This window comes from Zingiber officinale, chromosome 8B (genome assembly GCF_018446385.1).
Source record: "Zingiber officinale cultivar Zhangliang chromosome 8B, Zo_v1.1, whole genome shotgun sequence".
Taxonomy (NCBI): Eukaryota; Viridiplantae; Streptophyta; class Magnoliopsida; order Zingiberales; family Zingiberaceae; genus Zingiber; species Zingiber officinale.
Genome location: NC_056001.1, coordinates 28,237,210 through 28,257,884, shown reverse-complemented (window position 1 = coordinate 28,257,884; position 20,675 = coordinate 28,237,210). Strand labels below are relative to the sequence as shown.

At 39.8% G+C, this 20,675-nt stretch overlaps 1 protein-coding gene and 1 pseudogene across 1 annotated transcript; both read left to right on the top strand.

The window, feature by feature from the left end:
- Positions 1-12,944: 12,944 nt before the first annotated feature.
- Positions 12,945-14,717, top strand: LOC122013624. Its single transcript, XM_042569874.1, has 4 exons — positions 12,945-13,223; positions 13,300-13,963; positions 14,150-14,257; positions 14,328-14,717. The coding sequence occupies exons 1-4, from the start codon at positions 12,945-12,947 to the stop codon at positions 14,459-14,461; spliced, it is 1,185 nt and encodes a 394-aa protein (XP_042425808.1). The 3' UTR covers positions 14,462-14,717.
- Positions 14,718-16,760: 2,043 nt separating this feature from the next.
- Positions 16,761-19,981, top strand: LOC122013370 (annotated as a pseudogene).
- The last annotated feature ends 694 nt before the right edge of the window (positions 19,982-20,675 follow it).

Sequence of the window (20,675 nt, the reverse complement as noted above, 5' to 3'; positions counted from 1 at the left end):
CTAAAGCTACTAAAGACATGGACTTTAAGGTTCTAAATATAAACTATTTTTCTTTTTAAATTCACTATAAATTATTAAAATGTATTATTTATTTATTTATTTATAATAATGTTAATGATTGAATGGTGCATGCCCGGAAGTGGGAATATATATATAAATGGTGTACAAATATTTTTAATTTAATTTAATTTATTTGTGTTTCATTGTTTGAGTGGAGTGCATCAAGGAGACATGTTGGAGTGGATAGTAAAGGGGGATAAGATTTAGAAATGGGTGGCTATATTGATGAAAAAGAAAAAAGAAAAGTGATTGACAAGAGGGGGAACAAATGACGCAAGTAGCCGTTGCGAGTAGGTAGTTATGCGCTTAGGAACAAGCCGTGAGTTCAACTCATAAAAGCCTAATTGAGATATCAAAAAGAGACTATAACCTTGTGAGTTCGCTTGCGAGTAGGTAGTCGTGCGCATTGGTCACAATCTCATTATATGATTATTGTGAATATGGTGGGAGAAAAGAGAATCTTGTGTTGTTCAATTTGAGATAAATAAAAAATCAATATACTAATAAATAAATAAAAATCCGTTTTCCTTTAATTTTAAAAAATATATAAACTTTCAAACAATTTGCTCTATCATCTATCCATTATTTAGTTTAAATAAACATTACAAAAAAAATCATTTCCTTATAAAAAATATTATAAATTTATTTAATATTACAAATTTTGTTCTATCAAATTGAGTTCGAAACTGGATGGCAAAATGGACACCCCATCAAACTTCCGTTAGCCCATCATATTTTTGATATTGACATCTCAGTCCCACACCAAAATAACAAAATTGCATCATTAAATAAAGTCGTAGAGAAAATAATTTTTTTAATAAAATTTAATAATAATTAAATCATACACCATAGTGTTGTCCCTAAGGTCTCTTATCCAGGTAAATTTGAAAACGCACGTTACTCCTTCCTTAGTTGTCAACATCCTAAAACGCACTAAAGAAAAATATTCTACAGGGTTCCGTAACTAATCGTAACTACAAATTGAATCATGAACAGATCACTGGTCCCGCTGGCTGGGATTAGTACATAAAATATATCAGAGGCTTAACTGACCAAGCAAGTATCTAGCTGATCGGAGATCATGTCCGATCGAGTTAGAAATAATATACTGAATCGAGCTACAACAAAGAAGAGTAGCTTAGAGCGATCGGGTAGGGAGTCTCGTCTGAATGGCTACCTTACTACTCCGCTCGGCTAAATAGTGAGGCTCCTCCCATATCTCATAATATCTCTTTGGGAGGTAATGCCGCTGACAACAAGACATAATCAATAGGTAAATCGTATAACGGAAGCTTTTACTATAATGTCAGGAATTTATATGTCCTGTTAAGATATGGTGTCAAAGACACTTTTCTGATATGTCCTTTCATAGGACAGTTAGAAAAATGTGTCTACGCCTTGAGGAGTGTTCATGTCATTTATTGTAGCACTATATAAAGAGGGATTCATGCACCGACAAAGGTATGTGCTATTCATTATTCACACTTGTGCTTTCACGGTTGCTCCACCTTCTTCTACTGTTCCATTGACTAACTTGAGAGTCGGAAGGTCAACGCCAAGGACTCTTTCTCTGATCCATCACTAACATTTCTTGTGTTACAAATAGGACTCGAGTCTTCACGAGGTGAACTGAGGAGCCACATCCCTATCCAGTATTCTTCACGATTTTCTAACAGGATCATATTAGCATCGTCTGTGAAAACGTAGCATGCATCCAAGACATGGAGATAAAGGACGCTGGACGACTCATGGTAGTGACACTAACAAAAAAGGAATTAGACTGAGAAGCAAAAATTGTGAAGCAGCAACAGCAAGCGATGCCGAGCAACAAGTAAATGAACCCACGACATCGGTAGCAAGACAACAAACCAGATATAAAGACCGAGAGGAAAATATATCTGTTCAGGGGGAGAATAAGAAGTCAATCAGCACATATGGGGATGCGCCGAATGCACCTATCCCCTTTCATCAGGCATTGTTCCAGACTCCATCGGAGGAACAAGGCCGAGCGGACAAGGAGCCAGGATACTCTTCGGATGATGCGCCCGTCCGGGATGCACGGACAGGAAAAGCACCAAGAAACGATGATTCGCCCGAATAGATCAACCAGTAGTTCTTTCAAGGAATCTTGGATGACCAACTACCCTGACATTATACCCCATTGACAATCGGGGAATATAATGGAATGACTGATCCAGAGAACCATCTGATTAAATTCGACAACACAGCCACGCTCCATCAGTACACCGATGGAGTGAAATGTTGAGTCTTTCTAACCACCCTTTCTGGATTAGTGCAACGGTGGTTTAGGAGACTGTCGATCGGATCACTCCACACCTTCAAGGACTTCCGAGCGGCATTCTTACATCATTTCACCAATAGTTTTCGTCACTAAAAGACGAACGTTAATCCGTTTACGGTGAAGCAAGGACCTAAGGAGATGTTAAGGGCCTACATCAAGCGGTTCAACTAGGTGACTATGGATATCCCATCGATCACCCTAGAGGTATTGGTGAATGCCTTCTCGCAGGGGTTGACCGAAGGAGAATTCTTTCGCTCACTCATCCTAAGGTCACCCAAGGATTTCGATCATCTGCTTAGGCGTATCACTGAATACATCAATATGGAGGAAGCACGAAAAAAGGAGGCACCCGTTAAACCTACCACCACACTTGAATGACGGCCAGACAGAAGCCAACAACCCCCAAAGGGCCCTTGAGCGGGTGTAGCACAGCCGCACCAGGAGCCCTAAACCCATGTCGTGCAACATATAGCAGCAGAGTGGCCCAAAACTGCTAAAGGCAGGACTTGGATGTCATTGTTTTACTCGTTCCATCAATTGATGACACACAACACCTGAGACTGTTATGACTTGAGGCCAATTTCAAGCTGACCGCCTCATCCAGGATATCACCGTCGATCAGCATCTCTCGATCGGCGTCATCACAGTTGATCAGACGGGCAGCGGGAAGAAGAAAGAGCGATGGTCGAGCGACGCCAATGTCAACCTCAACAGAGAAGTAATACAAGTCCCTCTTGAGCTTCTGCTGAGCGGACTAAACCCATGGCTCGGGAGGAGGGAAACCGAAGCAACGCCTCCCAGGGTGAGATCGGAATGATCGTTGGGGGGCCAACTGATGGTGACTCCAACCGAACAAGGAAGTCGCACGCCCGACGCTAGAGATACAAGTTGTGGGATGCAGTAAATAGAAAGCCAAAGGACCAAAGATCAGTTTCGGCCCTCAGAACCTAGAGGGAGTGGAGATCTCTCATGACGACGCCCTAATCATCCGAGTGGTAATAGCTGATTACACTATTCATCGAACTTTTGTGGATACATGCAACTCGATAAAGATCATTTTCAAAAAGGCATTCGACCAGCTGTAGATCGACCAGAGCGAAGAGCGAGTTGCTGCCCATGACGCGCGACCCCATTGTATGGGCTCACAAGTAATGAAGTATTGCCAATCGGCTAGGTGCGGCTAGCCATATCGCTCGGAAAGGAGCCTCTTAAGAGGACAAGGACCACGAACTTCATCATAGTTGATGCACCATCCGTCTACAACATAATATTGGACCGACCAGCCCTAAACAAGTTCCATGCCATAGTGTCCACCTTTTGGCAAAGGATCAAATTTTCAGTGGACAATGCAGTTGGCGAAGTCAAGGGCGACCAGTTGGTCGCTCGACGGTGCTATGTCGAGATGGTCAAGTCTGAGGCAAAAGCCTCTCGAAAGACCCTGCGTCTGAAGGTGAACACAATCATAGAGGAACCGCCCGCGCTGGTTTATGATGAAAAGAAGGAAGTTCATATCCATCCTAACCGGTCAGAAGTCGGCACATTCTGTTGTGATTGCAAGGTTGCAAACATAGTCCCACATTGAAAATACATGGAAAAGATCATGAGTTTATAAGAAAAAGATATCTGCATTGGCATGAGACCTTTTGGGTAAAGCCCAAGAGCAAAACCATAAGGGTTTAGACCCAAAGTGGATAATATCATACCATTGTGGAGATATCTAAATTCTTTTCGATTCTACAATTGGTATCAGAGTATTAGCGATACTCCGATCCGAGACCTGTGGTTATACTCTGATCCAAGACCAGTGGCAGAAACTCGACCCCAACCAGGGGAGAATAAGTCTTGAAATCCATAGAAACGGAGCCCATAGCAATATAAAAGGACAGAGCCTTTATCATACCTGATGGCGAAGTGATGTCAACCGGCTGGCTCGAATCCCAAATGCCCGTACAGCTAGTAAGAGAAATAGTGTCGATCCCTTGACTCCCAAATGTCCGCGGAGTCAGGGAGAAGAATAATCTAAGCCTTGATCGTCCAAGGGAGTGAAGCTCGTAGCCATATGAGGGAGCAGAGTCCATAACCATATAAGGAAGCAGAACACCGCAGATATAGGTAGTAAAGCTTGCAGATGTCAGAGGATGCAAAACAGGTGAAGGATGCAGAGCATATAATAATAATAGAGTGCCTATAGCAGTAAGAGAATGCTGAGTCTCATGGTGAAGGGTACAGAGCCGGTAGTAGTAAGAGGATGCAGAGCCTCATGGCGAAAGGGTGCAGAGCATGTAGCAGTAAGAGAATGCTGACCCTGATCATCGGGGAGCTGGGCCCCTGATCCCCGATTAGAGAGTAAGGCCCCTAGCCTGTAAACAAAGAGCGAGGCCCTTAGATCCTGATCTGGAAATCGTACCGCGAGTCAATAATCGGGGAGTTGTGTCCCTAGTGCATGAGCGGGGAGCTGTGTCCCAAGTGTATGAGCGAGGAGTTGTGTCCCAAGTGTATGTGTGGAGAGCTGGGCCCCTAGTGTCCGATCAAAAATCGAAGGCCCTAGTCTTTGATCAAGGAACTAGTATCTTACTCTCTTATCAGGGAGCTATAGCAGTTCCTATAATCGTAAAAAGGGAGCAGAGCTTGTAATCGTACCTGATCTGGAAGTCGTGCCAACCGGCTAAGGGTTTGTCTCGGTCCCTTAACTCCCGAATACCCGTGGAGTCAGGGAAAAAACATAACAAAAAAACTAACCTGTCAGCCAGCTGAAGCTTCACTCGATCCCTCGACTCCCGAATACCGGTGGAGTGAGGATAGAAAATAATATGTGCATCGAGATCCTCCGGGATTGTGATAATAGCATAGAACCTCCCGACGTCATCCATCTTCACGTTCTAGAACAGGTGAAGGATGTTCCCACAGACGGCGCCAAATTGATCCGGTCCGGAAGCTGAGTCAGACGGACCGTCGGATGAGGTGGCGAGAATGTTGACGAAGTCGCGAGGTCCCGGAGGGGGGTGTGCTGAAATGACTTCTGTGTTGACCAAGTGTTCAAAAGTCCTCTGGTCAACGCTACCTGCAGCCAGCGACCGGGTTGACCCGGCCCCTGGTACCCCGATGCTCGAGGCAGATCCAACGAATATATGAGTACAAGACTAAGCCATAGAATAATGAAATATGCATAGTAATGAACAGAGAACGTACCCTGGCCTAGGGGGCGCCTTCGGATGGAACGTGGCTCGAGTTGTCGCGACCCGGAAGAGTGGATGAATTCAATCAGGCTGGAGAGCTGGATTTGACGACGATGAGCTGAACGCGGCACGAGCTCGGAAGACGAGCTGCAGGTCGAGATAAAACACTGACACGCAGCCCGGGAGATATTAGCGGCATGCAGACCAGGACACGAAACCAGCACACAGACCGGGAAACGAGATCGACGCGCAGGCCGGGACACTAGGTCGGCACGCAGGCCGGGACATGAAGTCGGCACGCAGGCCGGGAAACGAGATCGGCACGCAGGCAGAGACACTAGATCGACACGCAGGCCGGGACACTAGGTTGGCACGCAGGCCGAGACACTAGGTCAGCACGCAGACCGGGACACTAGGTTGGCACACAAGCCAGGACACTAGGTCGGCACGCAGGCCGAGACATGAAGAATATCATACATATCATTGCAGACTATAATAACGACGCGAGCTCGAAGGCCCGATCCACATCGGAATCATGTGAACGTAACCAATTAGATATCCGATCGAGATTGAACTGGTACGATGGTGTATATCGAATGTCGGATCGAATCAGGATGCGCATCACGGGATGAATGGGAAGCTGACCTCCACGATGAGGGTCGACCGCACACGAGAGTAAGCAGCGGACACCGGAGATAGCGCTGAACGGAGGAGACGTCGTCCGTCTCGGCAGGAGAGGGCGCCTCGCGCTGTGAAGCGCTGTAGGCGGCAATGGGGAAGGGTAAAGGTGGCTCAGACACGACTCCGGCGAGAGGAAGAATAGAAGATGAGTGGTGGCAAGTCGGTCAGGTTGTGACATCGCGATGAGAAGAGGGAGAGGATTGGCTACCGGCAATGAGAGTCGTTCGGAGGTGGCGATCTCAGTCCGATGGTGGCAGCCTCCGTCGAGGTGAAGCTGAACGAGGTTGACGACATATGCTCCTCCAAACGAAGTCGTCCGTCTCGGCAGGAGAGGGTGCCTCGCGCTGTGAAGCGCTGTAGGCGGCAATGGGGAAGGGTAAAGGTGGCTCAGACACGACTCCGGCGAGAGGAAGAATAGAAGATGAGTGGCGGCAAGTCGGTCAGGTTGTGACATCGCGATGAGAAGAGGGAGAGGATTGGCTACCGGCGACGAGAGTTGTTCGGAGGTGGCGAGCTCAGTCCGATGGTGGCAGCCTCCATCGAGGTGAAGCCAAACGAGGTTGATGACATATGCTCCTCCAAACTCGGGGTATAATCTGTTCACGGGGAAAGAAAGAGAGAGAAGAAGAGGGGGCGGCCGGCGTCGACGCCGGCGAGGAGCTGGAGAGGGAGGAAGGGGTCCTTCGTTCCCGTTGGCGGCGGCTCCCTTAGCCCATGAACCAAACCCCCCCCTCTGTACAGTGTTTCCTTCCACCTCTTAAAGTCCTATCTGGCGAAAAGACCAAAATGCCCTTTTATTTACCTTTAATCCCTTCCCTGCCCCCATACACATATCCGTATCACTAAGTAATTAGAGATCTTTGGAGCAAAGGTCTCAAAAGACTTAAGAGGACAGTTGAGTCAAAACTCGGCTCGGCTATTTCAAAGTTCAAATCAGACTTAAAAAAAAGGGAGAAATTAATAAAGAAAACTAAGAGAGTAGAAAATTATGAGATTGACTTGATGCTGTACTTTGTTATCTTTAAATAAAAAATGAAAGAATGATCTTGACACCAAATGATGCAACTTTGCCTTTCTTCCCTCAATGAGAAACACCTTCCTGGCAATTAGATGAATAATTAATACTTCAATAATCGCCAAGTCAATTCTTATCTTAGGACGGGATATGACTTGAACTAAGTTGGCTTAAGATTTTCTTTTAGGACTAATATGGTAGGGAGCTCGGTCTAACTAGATCAAAATTCAGTCAGACTCGACCTGAGTTGATTTGACTTGACCTGAGTTCAGCTTTGATTTGCTATCCAACTTTGTTTGATTTTTCTTCTGATTATGTCACATGATGATGTCTATGGTTATTTTCGCCGAGAGTTGCCCCCCATCTGACAGCACCCCCTCCTCTCTCTCTCTCTCTCAAATGATGCTTCTATCCTCCTCTTTTTTTTTAAAAAAAATCTATTTATTTTTTCATTTAGTTTTATTTTTTAATTAATTTTATTTAAAAATAACTCTCATATTTATATATTTTTAATTTTAGTTAGTTTTATTTTTTAATTAATTCAATTTATTATTTTTTTATCAATATGATATTATTTCTTAATTTTATTTAATTTTTATTTAATGTTATTTTTTAATCAATATTTTATTTTTACAATTTTATATCAATTGTATTTAGTTTTATTTTTTAATCAATTTTGTTTATTATTTTTTATCAATACTTTATATTTAAATTTTATATAAATTTTAATTAGCTTTATTTTTTAATTAATTTTATTTATTATTTTTTTCATAATACTTGTATTTTCCAATTTATTATTTATTTAAGTTTTGTTTTTTTATTGATTTTATTTTTTTGTTAATCATTTTTTTATGAGTGTTATTTTTTGTTAATAATTTTTTATATGTTTATAATCTTTTGTTTATTTTTAGTTTTAAATTTTAGGAGTTATTATTTGTAAAAATTTTAAAATGGTATAAAAATATGGATCAAAATAAAAATTATATATTTAAAACTAACAAAAATACTAACAATTAATAGTGAACACATTCATAACTTAGAAACAAATATTTTTTTTTTCAAATGAAGAATACATGTAATAATACAAAAAAAACACGTAAATATAAAAAATTATAATTTTTAATCAATATTACCTCCAAATTATGTTCCTGACGTGTTTGGTGGTCGTGTACCTATTACTTCGTACCACAAATGAACACGTGTCCTATAATGAGTGACCCATCCTTTAGTTTTATACGATGAATATTGCCGCCACCACGTTGGAATGGGCGGTATAAGGTAATAAGGATGTAAGAAAACTTGTATGAAGTGATTGCCAACATGAGCAATAGATATTTCTCGACACTCATGGTTTGGAACTGGAGGAGTTCTTAATGGTAAGTGAGTAAAACAATTCCCAACAATCTCACCAAATGTATATAGTACAAGAATGTAACTTGATGCGATGATAATTTCCAAAGGCATAGAGTCCATCCAATACATTTATGGTGCCCACAGCTCGAACCAATTCAATGAGAATAGTAGATTGATTACCAAATTTCGATCTGGATAAAGTTGATCATATGGATCCTTATTTTGTTGAATCTCTTCTATAAGTTCGAATCATACTTGAAACCAACCTTCTTCACCATACCCAATTAGTGTAGCTATTGCCCTGAATTCATAATGACCATCAGGTTGAACATCAACAGTGTGAGAAATATAACGCTGCAGAGGCACATGTAATTTCTCAATATAAGTATCATGGATGGGTGGAACTGGAAAGTGATCATGGGTCGTTTGAGTATTGCGAACCTTCGACCCCCTTCCACGTCTTCCTCTCCCTCTCGATATTGTAGTCGGTTGAGAGACCCAAGATCATGAAGTGGATGCATTTGCAAAAGAAGGTATGCGACGCCCACTTTGCTCATCTCTACCCGTAGGTTGATCTCTATGTTCTGTGTTGTATGAAGGAGCTCGAGCTGTACTTTGAGATGAATCTATCATATCGAAAAACTTGTCTATCATATGCTCTCACATATGTGGATTCACCCATCTAATATCTCAACAACGTGGGATGTCCTGTTAGGTTGTGCTCCCTCATCATTAAACTAATGTGCGTGCATCGACAATCTCTCCAATGAGCGTTGATACTCTGAAGAGAAATTGGAATGGAAAAGTAACGGTAATGTGCAAGATCATGCTCGCATGACAATCTGTATATAATTTTGATAGAACAGTTGCATCTGCCGACTAGCTGGTGAGATGCTTCCTCAATACATTTTAGCTGACTAGAAATCAACTCCATTGCTTCTAATAAAATCTGACACCTTATTTGACTGAAAATGTCATCGTGTAAATGTTGATGGCATAGAATGTTGAGAGATCTCTTGAACAACTTCTTAATATACCCGAACTGAATTCTCAACATTTTATGTATTTTTTCAAAAGATGTCTATAGGGATGACATGGTATCTCCCAAATATAACTTTAGTCTCGCATGTGCAGACTCTTCCCTGTAATAAAAAAAATGCATTGTGCTTTAATACTGAAAAGAATTGAAATAATATAATAATGAACAAAATTTAAATAATAAAGCTATAAAGTGACTATACCTTTGATTTGAATTGCTCCCAAGGTGCATACATGTATTAACCCATGTTGAAACAAACCGCTCTTTGTAAGGGTGTAACCATATATCCCAAAGGTAATTTAGAACACCCTCGAATCATTGATACTCCTTATGCATGACATCTCACTACTGCAAGTAAGACCATTGTGTCGATGAATTAATGAGTGAGTGTCATGAAACATAAAAATGTTGCTACTCCAGACCAAGCATAGGGCACATTTCTTCATTACGCACTGGTTTATGTGCTAAATACAAAGGATGTGACGTGCATTGAAAAAACATGTTTCAATGACATTAATAAGTGTCAAATCCCGATCTGAAACAAACACCAATGACAACGATGTCTTCTTTTCAATCATCCACTTCTTTAAGGTACCTAATGCCCATATCAGTTGCTTTGTCCTCTTATTACTAAGATATGCGAACATAAGTGAGTAAGTTCGTATTATGGATGTGATACCCACAACCTCCAATAGTGGTATCCGATACTCATTGGTCTTGTATGTGGCATCAATGATCAACGCAGACGAAAAGTTGGCAGACGACTTTAGACTTTTTAGATAAACCGAAAGAATATCTGTGATTTCGTTGGTGTCTGAATTTGTACGGTACTTATAGAGGCATTCTTTCTTGATTAATTGATCCAAGATATACTAAATAGAATTTAGGTCGCCCCGTTTAGCAGATTTATTTGTGAAAATGACATTGTAAATGCTTTTGATCCTCGTAGTGCTTGACGAATCTCTTTCCTTCAAAATACTAAGAATTTCACGAGGTGTGGTATTGTTGACAATGTTGAGCACAAATTCTTTCTCTATTGATTTTAATCTACTCGAGTACTCATGACTATCAATATATTATGCTAATTGATGATTATGAAAATCACAGACAATCCTTAAACCCTACATCACACCATTTGGATGTATTGGTATACCTCGCAGCTCAAATGAGTATTCACATTTTTTAGTCCCAGTATTTCTTTTTAAGGATTGCCCATCAACTAGATATCGTGACGGTTTATACTTTCCACCTCTTTCACACATAAGATGACACTTTGGTAGTTTGCCAGTAGAATTTTTAATAATCATTACAATATCATTCTTCAGACCAACTATCTTTATCCAATTTATCATATCTTCTCTACTTTTAAATATCTATATAAAAAATATAACAAAGGCGTATAAGTATGACATTATCCAATCTTAATATAATTTCTCTACTTATAAAATAAATAACGAATATGCATAAAATAATGATAATAACTAACTATATATGTAGTAAAATGTGACTGTATAATTGCGACTGTTGTTGGAGATACTCTCTCCACTAGGAACATCATTCTCAATTGACCAACTATTTGAAAATAAACCCAAATAGTCATCCATAGTTTTCTTCTATGAATTACGAAAAGTAATATATAAGAAGATAACTATGTTTCAGGAAGAGAGAAGGAGAGGCTGAGAGGGAGATAGCAGTGGAGGGAAGTGTGACTAAAATGAAGTGTGAGAGGAGGGTTTAAAGGGAGAGGTTTTGACATGTGTTAAGTGTTGAAGGGTGGGTAATTTAGGGGGAGGGGAGGTTTTGACATATGTCAAGAGTTGAAGGGTGGATAATTTAAGGGGAGAGGAGGTTCTGACATGTGTCAAGGGTTGGAGGGGTAATTTAAAGGGAGAGTGTTTTGACATATGTTAAGGATTTAAGGATGGGTAATTTAAAGAGAGTGAGGAGTTTTGACATGTGTCAAGAGTTGGAAGTGGGGTAATTTAAAGGGATGAGCGATTTTGACATGTGTCAAGGGCTGGAAGGGGGGTAATTTAAAGGGATGAGAGATTTTGACATATGTCAAGGGTTGGAAGGGAGGTAATTTAAAGGGAGGGGAGAGAGTTATGACATATGTCAAGCGTTGAAGAAGGATAATTTAAAGGGAGGGGATAGGTAATTTAAAGAGGGTGAGAAATTCTGACATGTGTTGTGTGTAAGGGTTGGAGGGAGGGATGATTTAAAAGGAGAGAAGGTTCTAATATGTGTCAAGAGTTGGATGGAGGTAATTTAAGTATCGAATTAGGAAGGTAATTTAAAGGAAGGGAGAGATTTTGACATATATTAAAAATTATATAAAATAAAAAACAAAAAATTTTGATAAAAAAATAATAAACAAAATTGATTAAAGAAATAAAACTAAATAAAAATTAAATAGTATTAATAAAAAAATAATAAATAAAATTAATTAAAAAATAAAACTAAAAAATTAAATAAAATTTTAAAAAATATATAAGTATTAATGAAAATAATAAACAAAATTAATTAAAAATAAAATTAAATAAAAATTTAAATATATATATATATATAGAAGTATTAATGAAAAAATAATAAATAAAATTAATTAAAAATTAAAACTAAATAAAAATAAAAAATTTATATAAGTATTAATGAAAAAATAATAAATTGATTTAATTAAAAAAAATAAAATTAAATAAAAATAAATAAAATTTAGAAATGTATAAATATTAATGAAAAACATAATAAATAAAATTAATTCAAAAAGTAAAACTAAATAAATTTTTTTAAAAATAATAATAATAATCATAATAAAAGAGATAGAAACGTCATTTTGAATGGAGAGAAAGACTTATCAGTGAGTAGAAAGAAAAGAGTTGACTTGTGGATGACAATAATTATGGAAAATATGAGTCGTCGTTATGATTAGTGGTAGAGATGGACAACAAGAGTGCACGGACGCGAGGAGCGCGGCATCGATAGGCAATAAGAAGTTGAAACATTCTTTTTGGGAGTACTCACGAGGTGTGTTTGATAATATTAAAAACCGGTAGGGCTTATTGAAAATAGCACTAAATTTCGAAGTCCATTTTGCAAATTTTCTCCGCAATAAAACGCGCGCCTCCTCTTCCTCCACCTATCGGTCTCTCCATCTTCCCCTCTCTCCCACCCTTTTCCAGTGGTTGGCTGTTGCTCCGGCGAGCGGCGAGCAGCGTCGGCATCGTTCCTGACTTCCTTCCGCTGCCCGCGATCTCCGCCCCTTCTATCCTGCGCCGCTGTATTTCATACGCCACCTACGGCTAGGAAGCGATCCGCACACCGATGGCGAAGGCATTCGAAGATAGCGATGTTTGGCTGCCGGATGGGATCTCCGGAGATAAGGGCGGTGTCGATTGGAAGTTTGGCAGAAAAGATTGCTTCCCGATAGAGTTTCCTTTCGAGTTCGCTGCGAATCTGGACTCGCCGGTGGAGTCTGCGACTGAGACGGAGGCCAGCGACGAGGACGGGGAGGATTACGTAGCCGGGCTCACCAAACAGATGGCTCGATACTTTCTCCAGGACGAGGACGTGGACGAGGCGGTCGCTGCTGATACCTCGGAAGTAGATTCTCAATCTCTTTGTTTTTTTCTGAGAAATTTTTGAAGGAATCGGCTGATATGGGGCGGATTTGATGTAGGCAATGACCGGATCGCCTCAGTCCACGCTGTGCGCGCCGTCAGCGTCGTCGAACAAGAGGAGTCCTAACGGGCCGTCGCTGGCGTCGTCCCCGATAGAACAGAGAGGGAAGGGGAAGGACCCTGGCGTTCCTCTGCACGAGGCGGCAGGTCAGGTGCAGATGCGCCGTCGCATCAACGAATTCGGTCACCGAGAGAGCATCCTCGACTGCGGAAACCCTAATAAGACTTCACCGGTGCCGACTTCTCCAAAGAAAGCCGCGGCCAGCTACTTTTCCCCAAATCCCGCGTTCACGCCGCAGCAACTCCAAGCAGCTCATGTGAATATGTCCCTTCCCCGATCCATGGAAACCAACCGACAAGCGAAAACGCAGCAACTCTCGGCGGCCAGGGCAAAGCAGAGCAAAGCCAAGTCCGGCGGCGGAACTTACGGTGAGAACACCCGGTACTGCCGACCTTTGGATCTCCCAGCCTCCGCTTGGCCGCCGTCGAGAAAATCCCCTCCCGCGCAGGCGCAGCAGCGGAAGCCGCCGCCCTCCTCGCTCCCCGGCCGCGGCATGCGCACCGTTTTCCTTCACGCCGCAGGGTCCAAAAAGGAGTCCACCGGCACCGGAGTCTTCCTTCCGCGCACCGTCGGCAACAAGCTGGCCCCGAAGAAAAAGACAGGTACAACCGTAATCAAATTACTCTGCGTCTTCTATCGATCAAATTCCAATTTCTTTATGAATTTATCCATCAATCTCGTCCACAACGCGTTCGCCCCAAGCGTGTGTTTGATCTCTGGTTGCATTGTCGCAATCTGCCATTTCTCGCCCTAACATTACACTTCCCTTTTCGTTCTATTGTCCGCAGGCTGTTCGACCATTTTGGTACCCGACAGAGTAATCCAAGCGTTGAATCTGAATCGTGAAGACTTCGCCACTCAGCCTCGCTTTCCTGGAGGCTTCGTTCTCAGCCACGGTAATTCCGTCGATCCCTCCAATTTTTCACACGAAAGAGCTACTATTTTTTTTTTCTTCTCGTTCCACAGATGTTCTCATCGGGCGAAGTAACGCCCACAGAAAACCCCACCACATGGCACAGGAGGCGACGCCGGTGCCACTACAACTAGCGGCTGCGGCTTCGGTTCCCGAGAGTCGGCTTCCTCGGGAGTGGACCTACTGACCTCGTCCGCCCTACTAGCACCGATTTCACAGCAGCGTAGTGGTTACTGGTTATGTTAGATTGTAGGTGATGCAAAGACCAAGGAAAAAAGAATTAATAATTACATTTTTCGCGGCCGCCGGCCATGGCGAGGTCGCCATCGGAGAAATTTAACAGGGAAGCACGGCCAGGTTTAGCAATAAAGCCGTGATTGTGTTGAAGTTCATGTTGTTGAATTACGTTATTCAAATAATTCTCAATCTAAAATATTTGAATATTTTTTAATCGGGTAAAAATTAAAAGAAAGTATTAAATTAAGTAAATATTCAAAAAGATATTTTTAAAATAAATATATTATTTATCTCAAAAATACTATTTGTAGCTGTTATGATTAGCTGTACAACGCATGCTGGAACAGTTAATAAAATCTATTAAGGGTATTTTTAATGAGGATATTTAAAAGAGTTATTTTTTCAAATATCCTCCCTCTTATCTATTTCTTGTTAGAGATATTTGAGAGGTGAATAAAAATTATCTGACATAATTTTATTACACAACCAATTATATATAATATAATAATAATAATAATAATGATAATAATAATATTATTATTATTATTTAAATTCTACTATATTTTTACGTTTTTTTTTATTTTTATATTTTTTATATTTTATTTGTTTTTTTTATTTTTATTTTTTTAAAGTTTTTTGACTTTTTTTTGTTTTTAAAATTTTTTTATGCTTTTTACATTTTTAATGTTTTTTTACATTTTTTATTATTTTTTACTTTTTTTAAAAAAAATTATTTTTTTTACGTTTTTTCTATTATTTTAAAACTTTTTATGTTTTTTTTCCTCATTTTTAATTTTTTTAAATGTTTTTTCTATTTTTAAAAGCTTTTTACAATTTTTTATTTTTTTTATTTTTATGGGGTTTTATTATTTTTACATATTTTAAAAAAAAATTAATTTTAATTTTTAATTTTTAATTTTTTTTATGTTTTCCTTTTTTATCATATTTTTCTTTTATCCAAGAATATTTTGGGTAAAAAAAATCATTAACCTAGAATTAAGAAAAATCTCAGTTTTTTAAGGTTTTTCGATTTCTGGTTGCTTGTCCCTAATTATCTAGTTAGCTGTTGTAAATGTTATACTTATTTTAAAATAATTTTGATCAATTTAAAATATTTTTAATTAAATTATGTAAATTTTGACTAAATTGATTCAGCATTCGAATAACTACTTAGATAGTTGATATAATTATTTTAAAATAATTTTAATCAATTTAATTTTATTTTAATAAAATTAAATAATTTTAATTAAGTTAATAAAAAGTATTTTGATATGATAATATTTTATATATAATAATTTTGATTAAAATAAAATATTTGATTTTTAATATTTATTAGTATCAGAGTAATTATAATAATAATGTTGATATAAAAGATATTTTTAATATATAACAATGATGAGACGTTTATTTATTTATTTTTTAAAAAATATTCTTTTAAGGATTTGCATATATTTAGGATGTCTTTTGATTTTTGTCATATTTAATTTGGTTCGAATAAATGATACCGCGCAGGTAGATATGGAAGGAATTAAGAAGGATGAATTTATTATTTTTTTTTTTGTATAAAAAGCAAAATTGGAAAAAAGTTGTTCGCTTCTTGTTTTACCTAACACGATTTTAATTGATAGTTAATACATTGCAATTATCTCTCTTCACATTTTTCCCGTTGTAATAAATCACGGTAGGACGGTGGAACGGGTCCCGCAGTTTTAGGTGCTGGCCGGCCCAACCGCCATGGGCGGTTTCTGGACCCACAACGGCTGGAGCTCCACGGTGGAGAGCCTCGCCGCCGGCGTTGTTTCCGTGCTCTGCAGCCGGCGATGCAGCTAGGCCCATGAGCCGTGTTAGGTCTGACTCAATCCTAACATTTCTACTGTTTAGATTTATTTTAAAATAAATTGATAAAATTTTAATCCTAAATATTTAAATCATTCGGTGAGACGGGTCTACCGAGTCCAATCTAAATTGGCAGTGCGCAAAGTCATTTAAAGGATGTTTGAGCCCCCAGGACGTAGCGCAGACGGTGGGCACATGGTATCTCTGGGGTTTACCCCGCCATGCGCCTATGGCCTGTGTACCTGCATGAACCTCCCTCCATATTCGTGGGGCCGGTACTAGGGGGACCGCTAAAGTAGCGGATCTACCTTATTTAAAGGATGTTTGAATAATTTATATAATTGTGACTCCGCAAAATATTTAAAGAAATAATAATAAAAAAATCAGGGTTCGAATATTCCGAAGACGTTCATCATGCATTAAAATCTTCCGTCATCTGCAGCACGAGCACGGGGCTGCATCCCAAGTCCTCGATCCATCCATTAATGGCCGCACGCTCAAACTCGCTGCTACAACTCTGCAGATATTCAATGGAATGCTCCATCCTTGTGACATCCATTCTCCATTAATGGAGCTCACGAGGAACTCGCACCGCACTATTACAATCACACCTCCATCGAGAAGGATTATGCCTGACAAATCTTTGATCTTTTATAGCTATATAAAGGGATGCCGATGCGGAGGCAAAGATTGCATTTTGATAAGTTTTTGTGCACGTCGGCTCGACGGAGATGGGAATTCGTTGCTCCGGTCGGTCGTTGTGCTGGTGGCTCGCCCGTGCCCGCTCCAAGTCCTGTGCGCTCGAGCCTGACGATGTAGGTATGTAGTTGCATCATACCTGTTTGTTGATTTGCCACAGTGAGGGTTTTTGAGTCGCTCTACAATTCGATTGCAGAGATCATCGGGGAAGGAGACGGCGACGGGGATTCTAAACACTGGTTCACCGAGTACATTTTGGAGGAGCTTCGGGCCGCGACGGACGGCTTCGCCTCCGATCGCATCGTGTCCGAGCACGGCCGGAAGGCACCTAATGTCGCCTACCGTGGCCGCCTCGACGGTGACGTGGCCATCACGGCTCAAGCGCTTCAACAAGTTCGCGTGGCCCGACGACCGCCAGTTCCTTGTCCGTCAGCCAGCCCGCCCCTTTCTCTTTCTCTATTTTCTTTCCCGTCTTTGTGGTTCTTGATTCGAATTAGCTTGCGGCGGCGTAGGAGGAAGCCAGGGCGGTGGGGCAGCTCCGCAGAGGGAGACTCGCCAACCTCATCGGATGCTGCTGCTAGCGAGACGAGCGGCTGCTGGTGGCCGAGTTCATGCCCCGGGATACTCTCGCCAAGCTCCTCTTTCACTGTATGCAACATGTTTGCTTTATTTACTCAAGCTTCTCAAATAAGCTTATTCGCATTTGGCTCTTTAAAATTGGTTTCCTTGCCACTACAAAGATTTTACCTTTGTTCTTTCTGATCATACATTTGCATAAAAAAAATATCTCTTTTATCATTTCCCCTCAATTTCCGTGATGCCTTTTTCCTTGAATTTATCATCATGAAGTTAATTGATGTCTTAACACAATTGATAATTGCCATGGCACACTGGCATATTTATGCAACATGCTTCTTGTAACTTGCTGCATGTTAGATGATTTCACCTTTGGCTTATTTCAACTAGTTCTACTTCTCTTTGTAATTTTGTTTGGAAATCAATTTGTCGATCTAAGTTGACAAACAAAGATTGCCAATGGCAGGGGATGCACAGCCGTTGAGCTGGCCAATGAGAATAAGGGTGGCATTGTACCTCGCTCGGGCACTTGAATATTGCAGTAGCAAGGGCCATGTTTTGTATCACGATCTCAATGCCTATAGGGTTCTTTTTGATTAGGTGATCTCATCGTAACTCTCTCCATTATTTCGTTCTGGAACTTATGTTTTAATATCACCCACTGCTTCCATTGACAGGATGGTAATCCAAGGTTGTCATGTTTCGGTCTCATGAAGAACAGTGGAGATGGGAAGAGTTATAGTACTAACTTGGTCTTCACACCACCAGACTATCTTAGAATGAGTTAGAATTCCTTTGAGTATTGAGATTAGTTCGCGTTGTTCTTCTTTAAGAAGGGGGGCCTTAAATTTAAATTTTTCACTTTTCTTTTTCATCAAATGCCAATGCTTGTCCTGACTGAGTTCACTTGCATACGGTAATTGAACTGTGACTTCCAATTTATGAAACACTAAATGTGAAGCTTTACTACCTTTATTTTCCCTGCAATTGATTCACCAAGGTCATCGCCGGGTTTGAAGTTGTATAAGTCCATTCTTGAAGATCATAATCAGAATTAATTGGATAGTCTGTCATATCATTATGAACTAAATAAAAACTTAGGGTAGTGTACGTCATTGAGATTTTTGTTTGAATAATCTTAAACACAAGGGTTTGATATTTGGATACTCAAGTTAGTATTACTATTGGAGAACCTAAATCTTGTGCATATCGTTCAACCGTTCCCTTTCTTTTAAATGTGACTATCTACTATAAAATGAACTGCCAAATGTTGACTATCGTTGAGATTGAAAGTTTTTTCTCGCTTCGGGTACTATCAGTTTTTCTTGGATTGATTTGGCAGGGAGAGAGACACCGCAAAGTCTAGTGTATAGCTTCGGAACAGTTCTACTGGACCTTCTTAGCAGGAAGCATATTCCTCCAAGCCATGTAGGTTTATTTTCCTTCTAAGCTTCTTTGTAATTTGAGCTAGTTGTAGTATCAATATGGATCTTGATTAAAGACTGAAATGTAGAGTTTTGGAATTCTTGGACCTTGCTTGTCCACTTCATCAAAGTTAATATCATTTTATTAGACTGCTTTCTTTCTAGTGATGAAGAAAAAACATGTCCTTGTTTTGTGTAGGCTTACTGGCTTGGCTCCTCTTTTTTGCAGGCACTAGATCTGATTAGTAGTACAAATTATTCAGCACTTGTGGACTCTTGCTTGGAGGGGCATTTCTCAAATCATGATGGAACAGCTTTGGTTTACAATTATATTCACAATTTAACCGGCATTAATCTTTTTCTCTGATGCATGGTTTAGTTTTGTTTCCATGTCTGGAATAGCCAAAACCAAGAGACTCTGAACTTCAAGAAGCTTGGGGACAATGCTTTTCAGGCCAAAGATTTTGAAACTGCAATTGTTTACTACACGCAGGTCTTAAACAAATGAGCAGATTGAGCATTCAACGGTCGCAGTGTAGCTTTGGCGCAAACTGACCACTTTGTCTATGGATCTGCAGTTCATCGACAACAGCACAATGACTTCTCCGACAGTGTTGGCACGCCGTGGCTTATCATACCTAATGAACAATCTGCTACGAGAGGCAAGTAGAGATGCCGTGCAAGCAGAAGTACTATTGCCCGACTGGTCTACCGCCTTCTATCTCCTAGCCGCCGCCCTTCTCAGACTCAGAATGAATGGCGAAGCCCATGAGATGATCAAGAAGGCTTCCAGAATAGAACACAAAAGAAACAAACGAAACTGATGTATGAAATGAGATGCAATTTGTTTGTGTTTAGATTTTGTTGTCTACTCTTCTCTTGTTACGTACAGTCACATTTGATTTCAGAGAATAAATAAATAAAATTTTCTTGTACATTTGCATATAGATAGATTGGTGTAGACGTGAGACTGCTCTCTATTTGTAATAAACTTCTAAATTAAAATTTACTTTCGATCTTTAATGATATTATTATTGATACTGCCGGCATCCAGCCCACTCCACACGATTCATCTATGTCATCCCCTGAATGAGATGTTGTCATTATGATGAATGGATTTAATGATTAGCACATAAGATGTTGTCATTATGAGATCTGAGATTTGAATCTCAGTAAAATTGAGATAAATGTCTCCTTTATATATTAGTCATTATTTCCATATTAACTCTGGGACAAACGTATTCATCTTTTACCATTTTCATAATCATTATTTTTACTTATATTATTTCTCACCAAGTTACTGCGTCACCAGCAGAAAATATCAATGTCTTGGCTTAGGAATTAATTAGGATGGGGTGGTCCTGCTACATCAATTATTATATTATTAAATATATTTTTTAAAAAATTAAAATATTTATTCACTACCTAAAAACTTGAGAATGGCTCGATATTTGTTAGAAAATAAAAAACCGCCCTTTTAATTATCCATATCATTAAGAGCATAACTCTCTTTTAAAAAGTATTAACATACAGGTATTTTCAAATAACAGACAAAATGGGAGCTCTTTTAATTTTCTACCTTTAATATTTATAAAATTTAAAATTTTTGGAAAACATTAAGATGTTATT